Below are 19,134 nucleotides of genomic sequence, written 5' to 3'. Positions count from 1 at the left end.
AGTTCTGAAGTTGTGAACCGGAGGCACATCTAGTTCAGTTCTGCAGCAACGTGGCCTGGAAACGGTGTTTGACAAGAGATGTTGCATTTGTAGAGCAGATGGGTGGGTGGGCAACTGCAGAGGTGTGGGACATCCAAAGTTATAAAAACAAACTAATATGGAAAAAAAAAATGAAACTTGTGCAATGCCCTACAAAAGAGCCTAGGGTCGTGCAGGACCCTAAGCCCAGCTCCGTGTCGCTTCCAGGCCAAGCGAGCGCTCTGCTCGGTGCCGCGCAGCTCACGCTCTCGGCCTGCGGGTCGGAACGCTTTTGCGGCGCTCGCCGGGACGGTTCCCTGTGCACGAAGGGGCCGGCGCGCCTGGGTCACCGCGTCCTGCGAGGCGCTCCCGGAGACGGCATGTCGGGAGGCTGGAGCGCGGCGGTCGCACCGTGGAGGACGGCGCAGCGCAAGGTCTTCCTCCTCAAGGAGAGCCTTTCTCTCAGTTCTCAGCCAAACGCTGGAGCCCTGCAGCTCCAGCGCTGTTTTGTTCAGCATTTGCTTTGCTTCCTGCGGCTTGAGAAGCTGTTCATGCTAATGATGCTGTTGTCTTCCTGGTACAGCCCGGCCCCGGGGGACGAGGAAGGCAAGGGACAGAACTTGCTTGGAGTTTGAAACCTCGTTAAAACGCCTCCACCAGCCGTGTCTGGCAATGAGGCAACTGTTTCTGCTTTACAATGATCAGCTTGGAATACCGCTGGTTTGGGTTTTCTTGTCATAAATTGCGTAAGCAGAATCCCAAGCCTCACTGCCTATGTAAAATGGTGATAGAAACCCTCAACTAGAAATCGCTCTCCATGTCATGCACCTGCTCTCACTTTACAGCTACATTTTGGTTAGTAAGTCCCGATTTATCCTGATATTCCATGTCATGCTGGTGAATCGTCAACATTTCCCTTTAGTAGTAAAAATATCTGCCAACCTCTCTGGCACCTTAATGAAGGTGAAGGACCTGCAGTCTGTCCCCCTGCTTAAGGCAGAGGATAAGGTGTTTTGTGAAACTGGGATTTGAAACTATTCCTGTGTTGCTACCTCACTTGAATTTCCAGCTCTTGTTGCTTAGGTATTTTAAAGACAGTGTCTTTCTACTCCAGGAAGTCATTTTACTTTGTGCGGCTTATAGGACATTTTATTTTACAAGTACATGTAACAGCGTGCTTATGCAGCCCAAATTTTACCCTTTTGTGACTGTCGTGCTGAGTGAGGCAGTGTGTGATCATGTAATTAAGGATGGTGTCATAACGCATATGTCCAAGGGAGCAAAACTGAAGTCGGTTTGGGAGCAGATGTCCTGTTCCAACTTGAGGCTCTGGATACAGAGCGCTGCGTGGCGTTTCCTGAGCCTGCTGTGACCTTGCGCCGTCTTCACCCGGGGAGGACGGGGAGGCCCCGGGGCAGGTCCCGCAGCGGGACCGGGCGCTCCCGGCTCCCGTGCACGGCCGCGGCTCCCGCGGAGCCGGGGCTGGAGGCCCCGACGCCGGCGCAGGGCCCGGGCGGCTCCCTGGGAGGCCGCGTTGCCGGGGGCCGCGCGCGGGGACGTGGACGCGGCGCATCCGCTCACGGCGGCTCCCGGCCCGACGCCCTTGTTCTCCGGGTGCCACGTGGGTCATTAGCTGCGGGAGCAGTTTCTCACTGTCTCCTTCTCCTTTTGTTTCCCTCCTTCCTCGCTGCTTCCAGTCTTGGTTTACTGCCAAGCAGCCTCTTGTGAAAGGGCCGCCTAATTAACCCTGTGCTAATTAACAATTTAAAATTACACAGCACGGCTGTTCATATTTAATTCTCGGGAAGCCTGGGCAACAGCAGGACCCCCTCCTCCTCCCGCGCTCCTCGCTCGGGCGCCGCGGCGGAGGCAGGCGGGTTGCCCGGTGCGCGCGGGACGTGGCGATGCCGCCGCGCGGCCGCGGGCGGCCCTGGCCAATGCTCTGAGCTGCGGCACCTGGTCCAGAGCCGCGGGCTGGTCCCGGGGCCTGTTGGTCGGTACCGGGCGCAGCAGATGGGTTGAAGCGGCACCGGGTCCGCGCTCGAGGCGCGAGGGCGCCGCGGCGAAGGGGGCGGCCGCGGCGTCACGCGGCGGCGATGCCGACGCCGGCAGCGGTGGAGGCCCTGGGACGGCGGAGGCCGCGGCAGCGAGCGGCGGGCGGAGGAGCGCGGGGAGCCGGCGGGTTCCCAGCCTGTTCTCACTGTAACTGAAGTTCATTGATTTTACGGGAAACCATGTTTACAGACAGAGTGCCGATCGACCTGACGAGTTGACTTCTGCCTCCTTAAGTAAGAACTACCTTTCCTTATTGACTGGCTGATAAACAGAGCGAGGCGGCGGGGTGGGCAGGGGCCGGCAGCGCCGCGGCGCGGAGCGTCGCCGTGGGCCCCGGCACGGAGCGGCCCGTGGGGCCCCGGCCCTGCGGCTCCTGCTGAGAAGGCGCTTCGCTCTAGCGAAGTTCCTGCTTGGGGTCGAAGGCGCCGGTGGCCGCGGTTCCCGTGCCGAGGGGTGCGCGTTCCTGCGCGTCTTGCCCCTCGTCCCTTGGGGAATGGGCCGGAGGGCGAGACGGCTCCAGGGCCGCGGCGGCGCGTAGGGAAGGAAGAGCCTTTTGGGGAGGCAGCCCCGCGTCGCCGGGCGGGCGCGCGCCGCTGCAGCGGGGCAGGCGGAACGGCCTCCAATTAATCGGCAGCGCTCGCCGGCCCCGGCCGGGCAGGGAGAGGAGATTGGCTTTCTTGTCAATAAACAAGTCCCCAGTGCAGCATCAAAGCCGCAGTCCTTTATCAATCGCGGCCTCCTCTTCCCGCATGTTCCTGTAACTTACCAAGCATTTATGGCATTGATTTTGCAATCAGGCTGTTAACCCTCCCGCCCCGTCGGCCCTGCTCACCCTTTTGGCCCAACTGTCAATCAGGCAAACTCCTGCCGCTCCGGAGCTGGGATCACGGAGCCTCTCCGGATTCGGCTGTGCCGTCGCGTGTTCTTCGGACACATGGTGTACTCTCCAATTTCGCTTCCTGCTTCGCTTTGGTCTTTATTTATTTGCTTATTTTAACAGAAGAGGAGCTTTCTGTCCAGCCTGGGAAACCGAATGCTCCTTCCAAGCTCTTGGAAGCTCCCTGTTCATTCCTTGTGACCTTTCAAAGTCTGCAGAGAGACTCCCAAATTTTCTCAACAGAAGGCGTTGCATACAGAGCGCACGGTAGCCAAGAGTTTAGAGTTTCTTGTTTGTCTTTTATAGCCCCCGACACGGGTAGGGTCCGAACCCTGTTCTGGGCACACAGGAGAGCGAGCGGGGCCCGTGCACCCCGGCGCCGCGCTGCTTCCCACCGCGCAGCACGCGCAGCCGCCGGGCTTGCAGGCTGGAGCGCAGGGCCGCTGCTCGCCCCCCGGCCATGCGCATCTCAACGCATTGCTGCTAGTTTTAATCTGCAGTGTTATCACAGAAACTACAAATTTAGCTGATGGGAGCACTTGGAAAGAGTGAAGGCATGTAAATACACATGTGCATCTCATACATAATTACATAGCAGACAGGATAAAGGGAAAATTGCAAAAATCAGACAGGAAATCAGAAAAAAAGATGGCTATTGTAATAAGGGAAAATAAACTGGCAGAGGATAAAGCTAGGAAAAAGATAACATCTAATGTTGTTAATTTTTCTTATGCTTGAGTTAATTCCTTCAGCGCTCCTGTGCTAAGTTAGCAGCGGTGCAGGCAGTTGTTCTGACAAACCTCTGGTTTATTCCATCCTTTGCTCTTCCCCTCGGCCTGCTGCGCGGCTCGTGGCGGTGTCCTCGCGCGTGCCGACATGTGCAGGTGCCTCAGCGTGTGCGGGTGCCGCGGCGTGTGCGGGTGCCGCAGCGTGTGCTCGCGGGGCCGTGGCCGCTCGCCCCTGCCGCGCCGGGCTCCGACGGAGCAGTGAGCAGCAGTGCTTTTCCCTCGGCCCTGATCTGCAGATCCTACAGCCGTGGAGCGGCTGCGCCCTGCCCGTGCGGTTCCTCCTCGGCTCTCTTTAAGGGACGCTCCGTACCTGTACGCACGGGGAAATCTGTGAAGCGCAATTTGGGCCTGTGGGTCATAGGGTTTAATTGTTGCCGCTGTTTCTTCCCATTTGGCTTGCACGGGAGCGATCTGCGGGAAGGAGACTCCGTGGCAACGTCCCTCTGCGGACGGAGGCCTCCGAGGTCTGCAGCTGGGCTGCCCATCTGCTGCGAATCCGCAGCGTGCGGAATAACGCGGCGGCTCCCGGTGGGGACCTGCCCTTGCAGGGCTCGGGCAGGGTGGCAGCGCGGGGACCTCGGCCGGGCGCTGCGGCAGCGTTCCCGCGGCCCGGCACGGCGGGCAGCCCGGGAGCAGCGGGAACGCGTCTCCTTGGGGGCTGGCTGCCCGGGGGCTTCCCAGCGCGTGCGGCGCTGGCCGCGTTGAGACGGTCGGGACGATCTCTTGTCAGAACTGGAATTTCCTGTTTGGTTTCTTCCCTGACGTCTTGCAGTCTAAATTCTGTCCAGGACCCAGCAGAGGAATTAAATCTCCTGCGCACGCCGCGTTTTGTGGCTTCGAGCTCCCTGGGAACTGCTCTGGGCCGCGATGGGCGGCCGCGGAGGCAACGCGTGAGGAGCGCGAGCCCGGGCGCTCCGGCGGAGCGAGCAGGAGCGAGGGCGCCGCGGCCGAGGCCGCCGTGCGTGGAGCAGGGCGCCGTGCGCAGGCAGCGCGCCTGCCGCTGCCCTCTGCGCCGCTTCCAAGCTCCATCTCTGTTCTGTTGTAGCTCCGTGACTCTGTTCCTGTCACAGGCTTTTCTGTTGTTTTTTTTTCCACAGGTGTAAGCCAGTTGGGGGTGGGAATGCTGCTCCCACAATGTTCCTTCCCTTCGCGGCGCCCTCCCTGTGCCCTGGGCTCTGCAGAGAGCCCCGCGTGCTCCCGCTGCCCGCTTGCCGCTGCGCGCTCTGCATTCAGCTTGCAGCATCCCTGCTCTTGGGGGCCCTATTCGTGGGGCAGGGGCTCTTGCTTGGCTCGAGGGTGGCCACTGTTGCTGGTGACTGTTCTCGGTGGAAATGCTGTGTCTTCCCTCCAACTTACTTGCCTTTCTCCTCTCTTTCTCCCGCCCCTGCCTGCCCGTAGGTCCAAGCCGTACCGGGTGCAATGAAAGCTCCATGCAGGCCTCGCCATGGAGGGCTGTGACTCGCCTGTCATCCCCGGGAAGGACAATGGCTGTGGCATCCCTCAGCACCAGCAATGGACTGATCTCAACAGCACCCACCTCCCCGACAAGGCCGGCAGCATGGAGCCGCCCGCAGCGGAGAGCCACGGGCCCCTAGACAGCCTGCGGGTCCCCTTTAATGAGCGCATCCCCGAGAGCGCCAGCTCGGCCGGCCCCAGCTCCGAGCCCGCTAGCAAGGAGGTCAGCTGCAACGAGTGCGCGGCCTCCTTCGGCAGCCTGCAGAGCTACATGGAGCACCACTGCGCCAGCCGCCCGCCGCCCCCGCTCAAGGAGGAGAGCGGCAGCGAGAGCAGCGAGGAGGGGGACGAGGAGAGCGACGTGGAGAACCTGGCTGGGGAGATCGTCTACCAGCCCGACGGCTCGGCCTACATCGTGGAGAGCGCCAGCCAGCTGGCGCCGAGCGGGGCCTGCGGCGCCGGCAGCGCGGCCCTGCCGCCGCTCTTCGTGAACTCTCTGCCCGGCGCTGGGGGCAAGCAGGGAGACCCCTCCTCTGCCGCGCCCGTCTACCCACAGATCATTAATACTTTCCACATAGCCTCATCCTTCGGGAAGTGGTTTGAGGGCTCAGACCAGTCCTTCCCGAATACCTCAGCCCTGGCGGGCATCAGCCCCGTCCTGCACAGCTTCCGCGTTTTCGATGTGCGACACAAAAGCAACAAGGATTACCTGAACAGCGACGGTTCTGCCAAAAGCTCCTGTGTATCCAAAGATGTTCCCAACAATGTGGACCTGTCCAAATTTGATGGCTTTGTGCTCTACGGGAAGAGGAAGCCCATCCTGATGTGTTTCTTGTGCAAGCTCTCCTTTGGGTATGTCCGCTCGTTTGTGACCCACGCGGTACACGATCACCGAATGACTCTGAGTGAGGAAGAGCGGAAAATTCTTAGCAATAAGAACATCTCCGCTATCATCCAAGGGATAGGCAAGGACAAGGAACCTCTTGTAAGTTTTCTGGAACCAAAAAACAAAACCTTTCAACACCCTCTTGTTTCTGCAGCTAACCTCATAGGCCCTGGACACAGTTTTTATGGTAAATTCAGTGGCATTCGAATGGAAGGTGAACAGGCTCTCCAGGCCGGGGCGGCCGGCGGGGCGGAGCAGCCGCAGTCGGGCATCCTGGCGCCCGGCGCGCTCCTCAACCTTGGCGGGCTGACCAGCTCGGCTCTGAAGACGCCAATTACCTCAGTCCCCCTGGGCCCGCTGGCTTCCAGCCCTACCAAATCCTCAGAGGGAAAGGACCCTGGGGCAGCGGAGAGCGAGAAGCAGGAAACGGGTGACCAGGACAGCCTCTCGGAAAAGGCAGAGCCAGCTGAGGAGGTGGAGGACGAGGAGGAGGAGGATGTGGAGGAGGAGGAGGAGGAAGAGGAAGAGGAGGAAGAGGAAGAGGAAGACGATGATGAGGGTTGCAAAGGACTGTTTCCGAGTGAGTTGGAGGATGAATTGGAGGACAGGCCCCAGGAGGACTCTGGGGCTGTGTCAGGCAGCAGCAGCAGCAGCAAAAAGGACCTTGCTCTCTCAAACCAAAGCATTTCTAACTCTCCCTTAATGCCTAACGTGCTCCAGACCCTGTCGCGGGGCACAGCTTCTACTAGTTCTAATTCTGCTTCTTCCTTTGTCTTTGATGGTGCAAACAGGAGGAATCACTTAAGCTTTAACAATGAGGGCGGTGGAGCCAACGTGGCAGAGGGCAGCAGGAGGCTGGACTTTATCGATGAAAGTGCCAATAAGGACAATGCCACAGCACCAGAACCAAATGAGAGCGCAGAGGGCGAGGACGGGAGCTACATCTCCCATCACCAGCATGCTGGGCCCCTCTGCGAGCTCGGGGGTGGCGAGTGCCCCTCGGGGAGCGGCGTCGAGTGCCCCAAATGCGACACGGTCCTGGGCTCCTCGCGGTCGCTGGGTGGCCACATGACTATGATGCATTCTCGCAACTCGTGCAAGACGCTCAAGTGTCCCAAGTGCAATTGGCACTACAAGTACCAGCAGACACTTGAGGCGCACATGAAGGAGAAACATCCCGAGCCGGGTGGCTCGTGTGTCTACTGCAAGAGTGGGCAGCCTCACCCGCGCTTGGCACGGGGCGAGAGCTACACGTGTGGTTACAAGCCCTTCCGCTGCGAGGTCTGTAACTACTCCACTACTACCAAAGGCAACCTCAGTATTCATATGCAGTCCGATAAGCATCTCAACAACATGCAGAACCTGCAGAATGGAGGGGGCGAGCAAGTCTTCAGCCACACGGCCGGGGCGGCCGCTGCTGCAGCCGCCGCGGCAGCCGCTGCCGCCGCAAACATTGGGAGCGCCTGCGGGGCCCCCTCTCCCACCAAACCAAAAACCAAGCCCACGTGGCGGTGCGAGGTGTGCGACTACGAGACCAACGTGGCCAGGAACCTGCGGATTCACATGACCAGTGAGAAGCACATGCACAACATGATGCTGCTGCAGCAAAACATGTCCCAGATCCAGCACAACCGGCACCTGGGCCTGGGCAGCCTGCCGTCCCCGGCGGAGGCAGAGCTCTACCAGTACTACCTGGCGCAGAACATGAACCTTCCCAACCTGAAGATGGACAGCACGTCCTCCGACACGCAGTTCATGATGGGCGGCTTCCAGCTGGACCCCGCCAACACCATGGCCACGATGGCTCCGTCCCTAGGTGAGCCGCGTTGCGCGTGGCCGGGTGCGCGCAGGGCCCGTGGCCCTTTGCAGCGCGGTGAGCGGCGGGCAGCCGGCCAGCCCCTCTGCATCCCCCCAAACCCCTCCTCTCATCCCAAGAGAAACGTGTTGCTTTTTGTGCGTTTCCTAAGGATCTTGGTAAGGAGCTGGTGAACGGGCAGAACGGGTTGTTGCTAACATGCGTTCCGCGTTCACTGTACGGAGGTAAGGATGCTCTCCAGAGGTTTCCCGGTGTTCCCTCTGGGGGTGGGAGGGTACCCAGTGCTGTTTGGGGGTGATTTTGTGAGAGCCTGGTGGGTTGCAGGCGCTCTGAGGTGGGTGCCAAGCCGTTTCGTTACGGCAATGTTGTGTCGCCCATATGCGTGTCCTGAGTGGTGCGGTGGATTCCTGCAGAAGGGATCTTCTCCCTTTGCTGAGGAGACTGGGCTGGAGCCTTTCCTCTAATGCCACCATGAGATATGTGATCCAAGGCTGGAAAGGACGGGTGCTATTAAACTGCAGGAGAGTGGCTATAGGGAGAAAAGATCATTTCTCTCCTCATGACAGAAACGCTCCAGAATAAACTATGAGATGCATTCTTCCTCAAAACAAGCATCCATCATCTGTGAGTTGGCACTGTGCTCAGCACAGTGTGAGAGATGCCAGAAAGGGCACTCTGCATCCCCGTGGAATTTAGCCCAGGGATTAGACTCGGCTGGGATGGAGAGTCCCTAGAGGCGCTTCCCTGTGCTGCGTGGTCCAAACCTCCCTCAGAACCGTTCTGCAGAGCCCCGCTGCCTCCGCGGCACCGGCCTTCGCGGCGTTCCAAGAGAAAGGCCGGAGCGCCACGGATCACCCGGGACGCGGCAGTGCCAACCCCAGTGACTCCGTCTGCCGCTCTGCTGTTGCTGAGCGGTTTTCCCAGGGCCTTTACAAAGTGTGCGGAAAAACCCTGCCGCTCTCCCTGCCTCCCCCTGCGCTCCTTTTCCTGCGCTGCACCTGCCCTGCGTAACCTTGTCCGCGCGGATGCTGCTATTACTGATGCGCCGCGTCGCTGCTTCACTGCTCTCATGCATGTTCTCCTTCAGCTATTCTTAGTACAGTTTATTATTAGTCCAGAAGGACTTTAAAGTCATACAAAGAACAACAACACAAGGCACCAAAAAGTGAAAACAGAGGAACTCAAGTGGCTATAAATTAACATAATTATTCTTCTCTCTGATGTCCCAGCTTGCATCTCGGGGAGGTCAAGGACACGAATTTTTGAGTGCATTTTCAATTGCTCCAAGTTGCCAGAAGACACAATTGGCAAAGCAGCTTATTGTGTGTGACGTTCATCGTGTCGCCCATGGTGGGCTTCCTGGAAGGTTGTCCCTTGGGGAGTTCATAGCCCCCTCTCCCTCTTATTCAGAAACAGGGAGTTGGGGAATATTTTAACTGAAGTCTCCTTAAAGTGCATGGCAAAGCCTCGAATGGGTGTGAGCACAGAGCGATTTTTACCCTGTGCTCTTGATGGTTACAAATCTTGAGCTAAGGATCGCGGAGGGAGGCCCTTCCCATGTCAATAAGCACTTGACACAGGCTCAGCTTATTAGACTCAAAGATTTATCCTATCGGAGTGGCTTTGCTCTGCATGAGCATGTCTTAACTTCTAGACTCCCCGTTTTTAGTCATCTGTCATGGTATTTGCTTGTACATTTGTGTCTTTTATATATATAGATGCAGATTTCTATATGTGCTCATTATTAAACTGCTAGAGGTGAAGCAGGTCTTTCATATTTTTACACTTCAGTCCAAAACTAGGTTTGAATAGAAGATGCAAGTGTTCCCAGTGTTGGCTCCTCCCCAGAGAACAGATGGAAATGTAGGAAAGTAAAAGTTAAGAAAATAAAAATCTGTTTTCGATTGACTGGGTAGCTGTTGACCTGAAGGTTGCTTTGATAAAATAAGCTTTTAAGCCAAGCTGTGACGTAAGATCGAGGTATAATACCCAAAAGCTGCAGGAGGTGTGTAAATGTCTCCGGAATGGAAAGGGGGAGCAAGGTGATCCGAGGGAGAGGCCTGCGGTTGGTCTCTGTGCTTTGGCCCAAGAAGTTAATATTAGAGAAAGTCTCTCTGTCCCCATCTTCAAAGTATTCTGATGTAAATGGGAGCTTGCTGTACTCGTTTGCTGCAAGCGCACGGTTTGGCTCTTGGTTTGAGGAGCGGATGGTGAAGTCGGGTCCCGCGGCCATCCCCAACGCGCTGGGCAGCGCACCCGCCAACCCGACCTGGCAGGGCTCCTGCTGCTCTGGGGCAAGAGACAGGGCCTAAGGCTGCAGGACAGACGCTTCGGACAGGCTTTTGTACCTGCCTTTTTCTGCACTCTTCTCTGCTTCTGATTGCAGCCCAGTAAGCTAACTGCAGTACTTGTATCGCTTGGGTTTATGGCCAGCATCGCTGGTTTTGGGGATCAGGGACCGAGCTCAGGTGCTGCATGAAGTGACGTTTCCTGCTTCTCGGGGCTGGTGAGACAAAGCAGAGTCTCAGCAGGGTCTCCTGACCTGGTTTCGGGGGCTCGGGGCTGCGCTGGGGGTTTCCTCCCCTGCAGCTGTGCAGGACGTGGGCTCCCCTGCCAGTCTGCGTGGCCATGGGCTGGCGGCTGCCGCCTTGGCAGAGCTTGGCGTGGAGCGGGTGCGTAGCAAGGGCTGCCGCGCTCCTTTCCTGCTGGGTGCGCAGTGCCCGCTGGCTGCTCTTGCCTTGTCCTTTGCACGTGACAGCAGCCAGCAGCACAGAGGAGCAAGGGAAGGGGCTGCGGGGCTCCTGCTGCAGCTTTGGTGGGTCTTAGCTTGTGTCCTGCGCCCTGCTTCTCTTCTCCAGACATATAAAAGTTCAGCTTTTCTGATGATTTTTCTCCCCTTTTTCCTTGGCGCAGTGGGTGGAGAGATCCCCCTGGACATGCGGTTAGGGGGCGGACAGCTGGTGTCCGAGGAGCTCATGAACCTGGGCGAGAGTTTCACGCAGACAAACGACCCGTCGCTGAAGCTCTTCCAGTGCGCGGTGTGCAACAAGTTCACAACGGACAACCTGGACATGCTGGGTCTGCACATGAACGTGGAGCGGAGCCTCCCCGAAGACGAGTGGAAGGCGGTGATGGGGGACTCCTACCAGTGCAAGCTGTGCCGCTACAACACGCAGCTCAAGGCAAACTTCCAGCTCCACTGCAAGACGGACAAGCACGTGCAGAAATACCAGCTGGTCGCGCATATCAAGGAGGGCGGCAAGGCCAACGAGTGGAGGCTGAAGTGTGTGGCCATTGGGAATCCTGTGCACCTGAAATGCAATGCTTGCGACTACTACACCAACAGCCTGGAGAAGCTGCGCCTGCACACCGTGAACTCGAGGCACGAGGCCAGCCTCAAGCTCTATAAGGTAAGGGTCAGGTTTACTTAACCTTTCTTCAGGGCCCAAATGTTGGGACAAAGAAAAATCCATTTTCAAGTGCGATGGATTGGGATCCTTTGGAGAAGAGCTGCCCTCAGATCTCTCGAGTGGGACCCAGTGCTATTTGCATCGCGTAGCTCTCCAGTTTGCGTCCTGCTAGGAACTAGGTTCTTTTAAAGTGACAGCCCAGCAAGTCTCTGTTCCCATTGTAAGTGGCTTTTCGGCTGTGCTTGTGTCTTACAGCACCGCATGTGTGTTTCAGTGGTACTTTTACACATGAAAATTCAGCAGATACTGCTGAAGGTGTCACCCAATATAGCATTTGCCACAGCACTCACTGGTGCTGGGTCGGTCGTTCAGCATCGCGGCGGGTTCTGCAGAGCAACCAGCCGGTAACCCCGGAGAAGTGTCGGTCCCGGCGTGGGATCGGGGTGGATCGCAGGGAGAGGGCTGCTGGTTCCGTGTTTTTAAGCTCCGTGGTGCTGATGCTGGGATCCAGCAGACTCAGGGCTGGAGGAGAGAGGAGGCTGCGGAGAAGCCTGCTTGCCGTGCCCTTGTCGATGCAGATGGCGTTTGAAGCGCCCTTGGCTTTGGCCTGTGGCTCCATCTTGTTTTCTCTTTCCTCTTTTTCTTCTTGTTCTTCTGCATCTGCTTTATAACCACCACTTTTTTCCTGCCCTATTTTTTCTCTCCTTGCCCGTCCTCTTCCCCTCCCCAGCCTGAGCGCTGTGGGCTGTAACCCAAGCGGGGCTCCGGATACGGTAAATAGTCCTTTCACTCGTGCAGCAGAATTGCTCCAGACGTTTCTATTGATTTTCACTGGACTTAAAGCTTCACCTTTTTCTCTAATCATCCCATAATGGCTTTAGTATGAACAATCAGGTACGGATTGCCATAAATCTGAGCAGCCGCATCACTCCCGTTCACACGCCTGCCCCGCTCCTTGTCTTCTCCTTCTCTTTCAATTCTTATGTTTTTTCTGTCCTCGTTTTTGTTTTTCCTTTTTTATGTTTTTTATAGATTTTTTCTCTTTTCCCCAAATGTGATTTTTATATATATATATATATATATATATGTATTTAGATACAGATATACATAGATCCGTATGCACAGACTGTATTTTGTTGTTCCTGGCTAGTTCTCTGAATGCTTTCTGTATGTAATAGGATTGTAAAACTTGACATTGAACTGCGCTCTGGCCCCCCACACAGAGACACACAGAGATGTTAGAGGGTAAAATTACTGAGTAAAGTAGGGAACCAGGAGCAGGATCGAAGGGATGGTTTGGAGCACGGCTCTGGGCCTTGGAGGCACCTGGTTGTCCATGGAGGCAGCTTGGGTGCAGACGAGTTACCGGAAAGGCCTTGTGTGAGCTGTAGCACTGCTGTTGTCCTTTAAACGTACACGGCCAGGATTTCCTGATTCTTGATCCAGACCCTTCAGTCACTGATCTCTGCTGGGAAAAGAGCAATTAGGGCACTAGAAATCTCCTCCTGCCACTCAAACAAATAGCGGGGAGGGAAAGAAAGAAAAGAAAACTGCAGAGTCAGGTTGGGAATGTAGATGCATGTACTGAAGATTCCTGGAACGCTTTCCTTGGACGGGCAGGGAGGAGCCGTGGGCACCTCTCGGTGCCCAGCGGCCTGGGCAGCCCCCAGGTTGTTGGTGCTGGTGTGCCAACGGGGTGAGGCGTGGGGCACAGCGGGTGTTTGCGCGCAGGGAGGGCTGCTGCGCGGCGCACGTGCTCACTGAGCCGCTGGCGAGCGGCCGCGACGGCCGCCCTCGCTGCGCCGCGCGGGGCCGTTGCTGCGAGCGCGTCGCGCCACGCCGGCCGCGTCCCGCGGCGCGGGCTCAGGGACGGGAGCGCTGCGCCCAGGCCGCCGCTCCGAGCCCGTGTCGTCGGAGGGCGCGCAGGGCCCTGGCCCTGTCCGTGGCCGCGGGGACGCGGCGGCAGCAGGGGTGGTTCGCGGAATGGCTGCTCTTCTCTCGGGCTTGGTGTGGTCTGCAGTAAATTGAGATTGATTGGATGTTATTTTTCCTCTTGCTAATGTAATCCATTAGCCTGGCACATGCATAATCAGTTTAGAGCACAGTTAACTGGATGTAATCGAGTTCTTCCCTGCCTGCTGGAGAAAATCCTCTCCAGATGCTGCTGGGTGAGAGCGCACACTGGGCTTATCACACACAATCCTCCTTATTCTGCTTTTTTGCCATTTTCCTCTTAAATCACACATTATTGGCTGCTTGCGTTGCCCAAGAGCCACTTCTGTCAGTGCTATTGCTGCCAAAAATGTAACCCGGAAACGCTGCTAGCCCCTAGTCTGAGGAAGCGTTGAGCCTCCTCCTCAGGAGGAAGAGGAGGAGAGCCTTCGGCGCCACTGCCACCATTGTCCTGCACATCTCAATAGCTCATGTTTTTTACAAAAAAAAAAAAAATTCAGCATTTTGCCATAGTCTCGGGTGCCTCCAGAGCAGCAGGTATTCCCAGAACAGTTCCCTGGCTGGGCACAGGGGTCTGTCGGGAGCCGCTCCGTCCCGCACGGGGCTTGGGCAGCCCAGGAGGGGCCGGTGCAGAGCCCGGTGTGGCAGGGAAGTTCTGCTCTGCTCCCCTCGTCCCCTGGGGTGTTTGTTTCCCTCGGAGCTGCTCGAGTGTTGTTTATGCATCACCACTCTGATATCCAGAGATGTATAGTTCCTTACATGATTTATTCATGGTGAACAAATGCACAGCTACTGCAGCGCAGACACTGCGTGTGAGTCTGCCTGCTGCTGAGTGCCAGGGCAATGCACCAAACCAGAGATGCTTTGATTCGAAATCTACTTTCCCACCCCCAACAAGGATTTTTCTTTTCTCCCCACCAGAAATCAGCTGTAGGGATAGAGACTGAGACCATCCGTGTGCCGAGGCTGCACGTCCTCTCCGTGCGGGAGCGCCGCTCGGTTCCGAGTCCGATCTGCTCGGGAGGAGGAGGAGGAGGAGGGCTCGGCTTTGCGAGCGGAGCAGACGCGGAGCGCGGACGGGCGCAGTGCACACACGGAGCGCGGACGGGCGCAGCGCGGCGCCCGGTCCCGCAGCCCTGCGGCGCTTGCAGCGGCGGGCGCCGCTCCCGCGGGCCGCGGTGTGCTCAGCCCTGGCACCGAGGCGGGCGCGGGGGCAAACGTGGCTGCGTTTTGATGTTTATCAAAAACTTCCTTCCGTCTCTGCCTTTTAAGGCTCTGGGGTAAGGCTGTGCACAAAGAGTCTCTCGTGCTGCTGCAGAGGATTTAGTGCTGTATTAACCTTTGATTTACTCCCTGACTTCTGTGTGTTGTGGGTTTATTTTTGCAAGTTTATCTTCGAACTACAGCTGCGGCATCAGAGGTCTGAATTACGCTCATGAGTAACACGGGCTGTGCCAGGAGCCTCTTTAAGTTGGAGAATATAAGGGACTTTTAACTGATTTCCTACAAGGTTTTAAGCTAAAATTCCACCAGGAGCTTCACAAGTGAAGATCCATTTAAACGTCTCCCTGCAGCATTGCTCTAAACCTGCTCACCAAAACCTTTAATTCACATCTGCCATCTTCTGGTCTTGAATAAGCCCCTAATGAAGGACGAGCTGGGGAGCGGGAAGGGCTCCATGGGCCGGGGCGAGCGCTGGGCTCTGCTGCCCATGGCCCAGGGGCTTCGCGGTGCCGCCGGGTTCCTGCTCGTGGCCTCTCCAGAGGTACCCGAGCCAAGAGAGCTATTTCAGAGCAGGCACAGCTAGGCCAAAAAATTACAGTGGAAGCGGCGTGGGAGGTTGTAGGCTTGCTATCTCATAGGAAATTGATTAAATTCCAATAAATAATGCATATACTATATATAAGTATATATAATGCATTTTTATCTTATCTGCCAGTCCTAAAAACTCTGGCTTTGCAATATATTGCATGCAATCCAGTTTTGCAATTCAAATTAGGCAGTAAGTTATACTTGTGCAACGAGTTCCCTGAAAGTTGTGCCTTAGGGTATGGTTGGACAAGATCTAGTGCACCTTATTGCAGCTCTTTGGTGAGGGTTGTCTCTAGGGCGGCTCTGCCGAGGCCTGCGCGGCGGCGCGCGGAGGCCCCGGGCGCGCAGAGCGCCGCCCTGCGCCGCGGTGCCGTGTCGGCAGCTGGTTTTCCTGCTGCTGTACAGCCTGTGTCCGCGCTGCGCCTTCCCTTCGGCACGCCGGGAGCCCTTCCCCTTGCCGCGGGCCGCAGGACGGGCGGTCTGGACGCGGACGGCGGTCGGGACCCACGCGCAGGGAGCGCTCGTGCAGGCGCCCATGGGGCTGGCGCTGGCGTTGCCTTGTGCTTCGCCTGGGGGGTCACTTTCGCCCGGGCACCACAAGTGGATGTGTCGCCCTCATCTTCCCTCTGCTGCGGGGAGAGGGTTTCCTTGGGCCGCAGGTGGCCCCGGGCCCTGGCTCCCCGCTGCCGAGCGAGGCCGTGCGTGTGGCCTGGTGCCCCTCACCGCTTTGCGCCGTGTTAGTCCCCTGGCCCCATCCTCCGTGTCCCTGTGCTGCCCCCGGCCTCGTTCTGGCCTCCCTCCGCACACGTGGGAGCCGCTCCAAGCTGCGACGGCTCCGAGCGATGGCTGTAGAGAAAATCACCTGGGGAAGTTGCAGGCAGCGGTAACAAAGCCCGTCTCCACAGAGGGGAGGCTAATTACACAGCTAATTAATCCAACAGATGTCACTTTAAATGCCTGTTTCTCTGTGATTCTGCTGCACACATCACGCTGGCGGAGCAGCCGGCTCGGGCCGCGGCTCCGGGGCCCGGCGCGTCTCCCCGGCTCCGGACGGCTCCCGTCGAGGCAGCGTGCCCGGGAGTTGGGTCCGGCCTTCCCGGGACGGTCTGCGCTGGGGAGGAGCTGCTTCATGCTCGTGTTTCGCTCCAGAATCTGAAAGAGCCACTACAAGTGCTGGAGCGGCTGTTCGCATTCCTGCTGGGAAACCGTGGAAGTTCGGCAGAGACGGAGGGAGAGGAGCCCCCGTCCGGGACAGGGGACAGCCTGGGGCTGGGAGCCTCTCCGCTGCGGTCCCGCCGGGACGGAACCGGCCCTGCTGCCGCGTCCCGCTGCTCCGGAGCCGCGTTCCCTCGGAGCCAGCTGGGGCCAGCAGGGCCGGCAGCGGCGATGCCCCCTGCGCTGACGAGGGGTGGCCGCCGCACCGCGCTTTTGGCCGCCTCTTGGCGAGACTCTCCGGCTTCGCCCTCTGGCCACGTTTGGTCCCCGGCCCCTGCGGGGTGGCCGCTCGCGTGTCCCCTGCTGCCACGCGCAGGGGCCGCCTCCGTGTCGCTCCGCGCACCGGGATGCGCCCGGAGCGCCGGCTGGGCCCCGCTCCTGCCCTGGGAAGCGGTGCCGGAGCCGGCAGCAGAGGGGATGGCGCAGGGCGGGCGCGGGGACAGCGCGGAGGCGGAACGGCGCCGTTCCGGGAGCGCGGCCTCCTTGGGCTCTCGCGTTGCTGCTGGATCGCGCTCGGCACGCTTGGTTCAGCGTAATGGATGTGCTCGCGTTTCCCCCAGCTGACGAGGATTATATCAGCTTGGTTTAACAGTCTCATTTTCCGTTCCCAGTGCACACTCGTTTTAATGTGTTTCAGTTAATGAGGTAGAAGAGAGAATGAGGTGTTAGTGTTTATACACAGCCAGCCAGTCTGCGCCGAGGGCTCTGGAGCCCGCGCGGTCCCTTCCCAGTGCTCTCTGAGGGGCAGCATTAGCTGGCATTTACAGAACGTTTATTGGCTGTGGTTTATGCAGGTAAAAAGCCATCCTCACGGCTTTTTTCGCACTCGTGCGTGTTTCTGCCTCCCGCTCCCGCCGTGCGTTCCTCGGGGCCGCAGGACGCGCAGCAGCGGCCCGTGCGTGGGCAGCGGGCGCTAAGGCGGCCCCCGCGTGACGCTAGCGTGAGCGGAACCGCCACCATGTCTGCGGGTGGGAAGTTCACGCGGCCGCGGGCTGGTTTGCGGCGGGGCGGGAGGAAGCCGAGTGCCGCCCGCGCGGGGAGGCCGGAGGGTCGCGCTCGGGCCCTGGGATGGCTCCTCGGCCCTTCGGTCATGCAAGCGCCCAAATGCGCGAGCCATGGGCTACGTGACAACGTGATGGTCGCTTCTCCAGGAAACATCTCCACTTAAATGTCTTGATCGTACACTTTCTTTCTTTCCTTGCCTATAGATTTTTGCTTCGTTTTGAAATGAGGGGTCTGTTGCAGTGGGACCTTCGGGAAGCCATGGTATATCCCACCTTGTACTTTCTGCATTAAGTCTCAAACTTCTGTTTTTGGTTACAGAATCTCATATTAGAAAACCCCAAGGTTGAATTTGCTGCATCCTTTTGCTTGAAGAGTTAACTGCTGACCTTGTTCCAGAAATACATAGTGCTTCTTGTCTTCGTTTCTTTAGCTTCAGTTTCTGAGCACTGGATTTTGCTTTGGCTTTTCTTAAAAAAGAAACCTTCTTGTCTGGGAAGCTCCATGTATGAGTGCTTGCTGGCTGTGTCGCCTTAGTTTAATTTCTCTTGAATGAGTTAGAAAGATTGAACTGAAGTCTCTTGTTGTAAAGCCTACTTGAATCTGTCCTCTACTGAGGACATAAAACTAGGATTGATGCATAAATGCCCATTGCTCTTTTAACCCCGGACCAAGTTTTACAACTTTTGGAGTCCACCTTGGGCTGGAGTAATTCTGACAGCTTAGCTCTGTGCTCCTCAGCAGTTCAGGACTTCAAATGTGTGTCTCGGGGATAAGTGTATCATATGCCCCTAACGTTTTAATGCTGAGTAAGGCCTTGCACCTTACCTTTATGCTGGCAAAGCTTTTGCTGGGAGTTTTCCGGGTGTTTTTTCCTGTTATCATAAAACCGATAAGCAAAAACAATGGAGGAAGGAAAAGAATATCACGGGGGCGTTTCTGCTGATTTGAGGGAAGCTCCGGGTGGTTTCACAGTCAGCACCAAGACTCTGCGGCACGTTGGCGCGTTCAGGGGGGTTTGCGGCTCGCTCCGATCGCGCAGGCGGCCGCGTGCGGCAGCGGCCGGCGCCGGGAGCAGCGGGATCGCCGCGGAGCTGCAGCGCGGAGCGAGCAGCCCCTGCCGGAGTCACGCCGGTGCCCGTTCCGTTCAGAGAAGTCCTTACAACCCTCTCAAACACAGAGATGTCAGACTTAATTCAGCCCTCTGTGTGTCAGCATTACGATGGTTTTTAATTATAAGTATTTTCATACATATTTTTCCAGGAGGTTTCTTGCCTCATTCTGTGTATGAGTAATTATTCGGTTGCTTTTTATCTTCCTCTCTCATTACATTGCCCCGGGCTTTGTCTAATACAATCCAAAGTGTTCTCTGAATGAAGAATTACTGATTTTCTCGTAGGCATTTTGGTGGTGCTCTGTTCTGTGTGTGTTTCACGGACGTTTAATGAACTCACCTGTACAACATGAGATCAGAGGGGCAGCCCTCCTTGTTTTAGGAGTGTTTAGGAGTGTTTTTTAGTGTGCTCAAGTGCAAGAATCTCATCAGGAGTGGTGATTTTGGGTGTCCCCCTCCATGCTCAGCTCTGCGCTCAGCCCCTCTGAAGGAGGGCTGCTCCGCTGGAAGGGCCCCTGTGTTTTGATCTCATTTTACCAGTTTTAATTCCATCTTCAAGGCCCCGCTCTGATCCTTTGCAACGTTCCATGTTTCCCCTTCGCGCTCCTCCTGCCCTGCGCTAGCTCAGTGCTCGTGTGTCCTTGGAGCATCTCGGCTGCGCCGCCGCCGCCGGCCTTGACGCCGCTGCCGCCTGCAGCGTCTCGGTGCGCCCGGCGCTGCGCGGTGCCGCGGC

General features: G+C 57.5%; 1 protein-coding gene across 1 annotated transcript in view; it reads left to right on the top strand.

Annotated features, from left to right (window-relative positions):
• The window catches only part of ZFHX3 (zinc finger homeobox 3), a 124,691-nt gene that overhangs the window by 37,042 nt on the left and 68,515 nt on the right, over window positions 1-19,134 (top strand). The window contains exons 2-3 of the mRNA XM_088526206.1: window positions 5,137-7,895; window positions 10,809-11,305. Of these exons, the coding sequence (XP_088382332.1) occupies window positions 5,183-7,895; window positions 10,809-11,305 (3,210 nt within the window). The 5' untranslated portion in view covers window positions 5,137-5,182. The remainder of the gene's footprint in view (window positions 1-5,136; window positions 7,896-10,808; window positions 11,306-19,134) is intronic.

The sequence above is a fragment of the Tinamus guttatus genome, unplaced genomic scaffold (assembly GCF_059628265.1).
Source record: "Tinamus guttatus ecotype Peru unplaced genomic scaffold, ASM5962826v1 Tinamus_guttatus_pri_ptg000244l, whole genome shotgun sequence".
Lineage (NCBI taxonomy): Eukaryota > Metazoa > Chordata > Aves > Tinamiformes > Tinamidae > Tinamus > Tinamus guttatus.
Note: the sequence above shows the minus strand (reverse complement) of the source record. Positions and strands in the feature narration are given on the sequence as shown.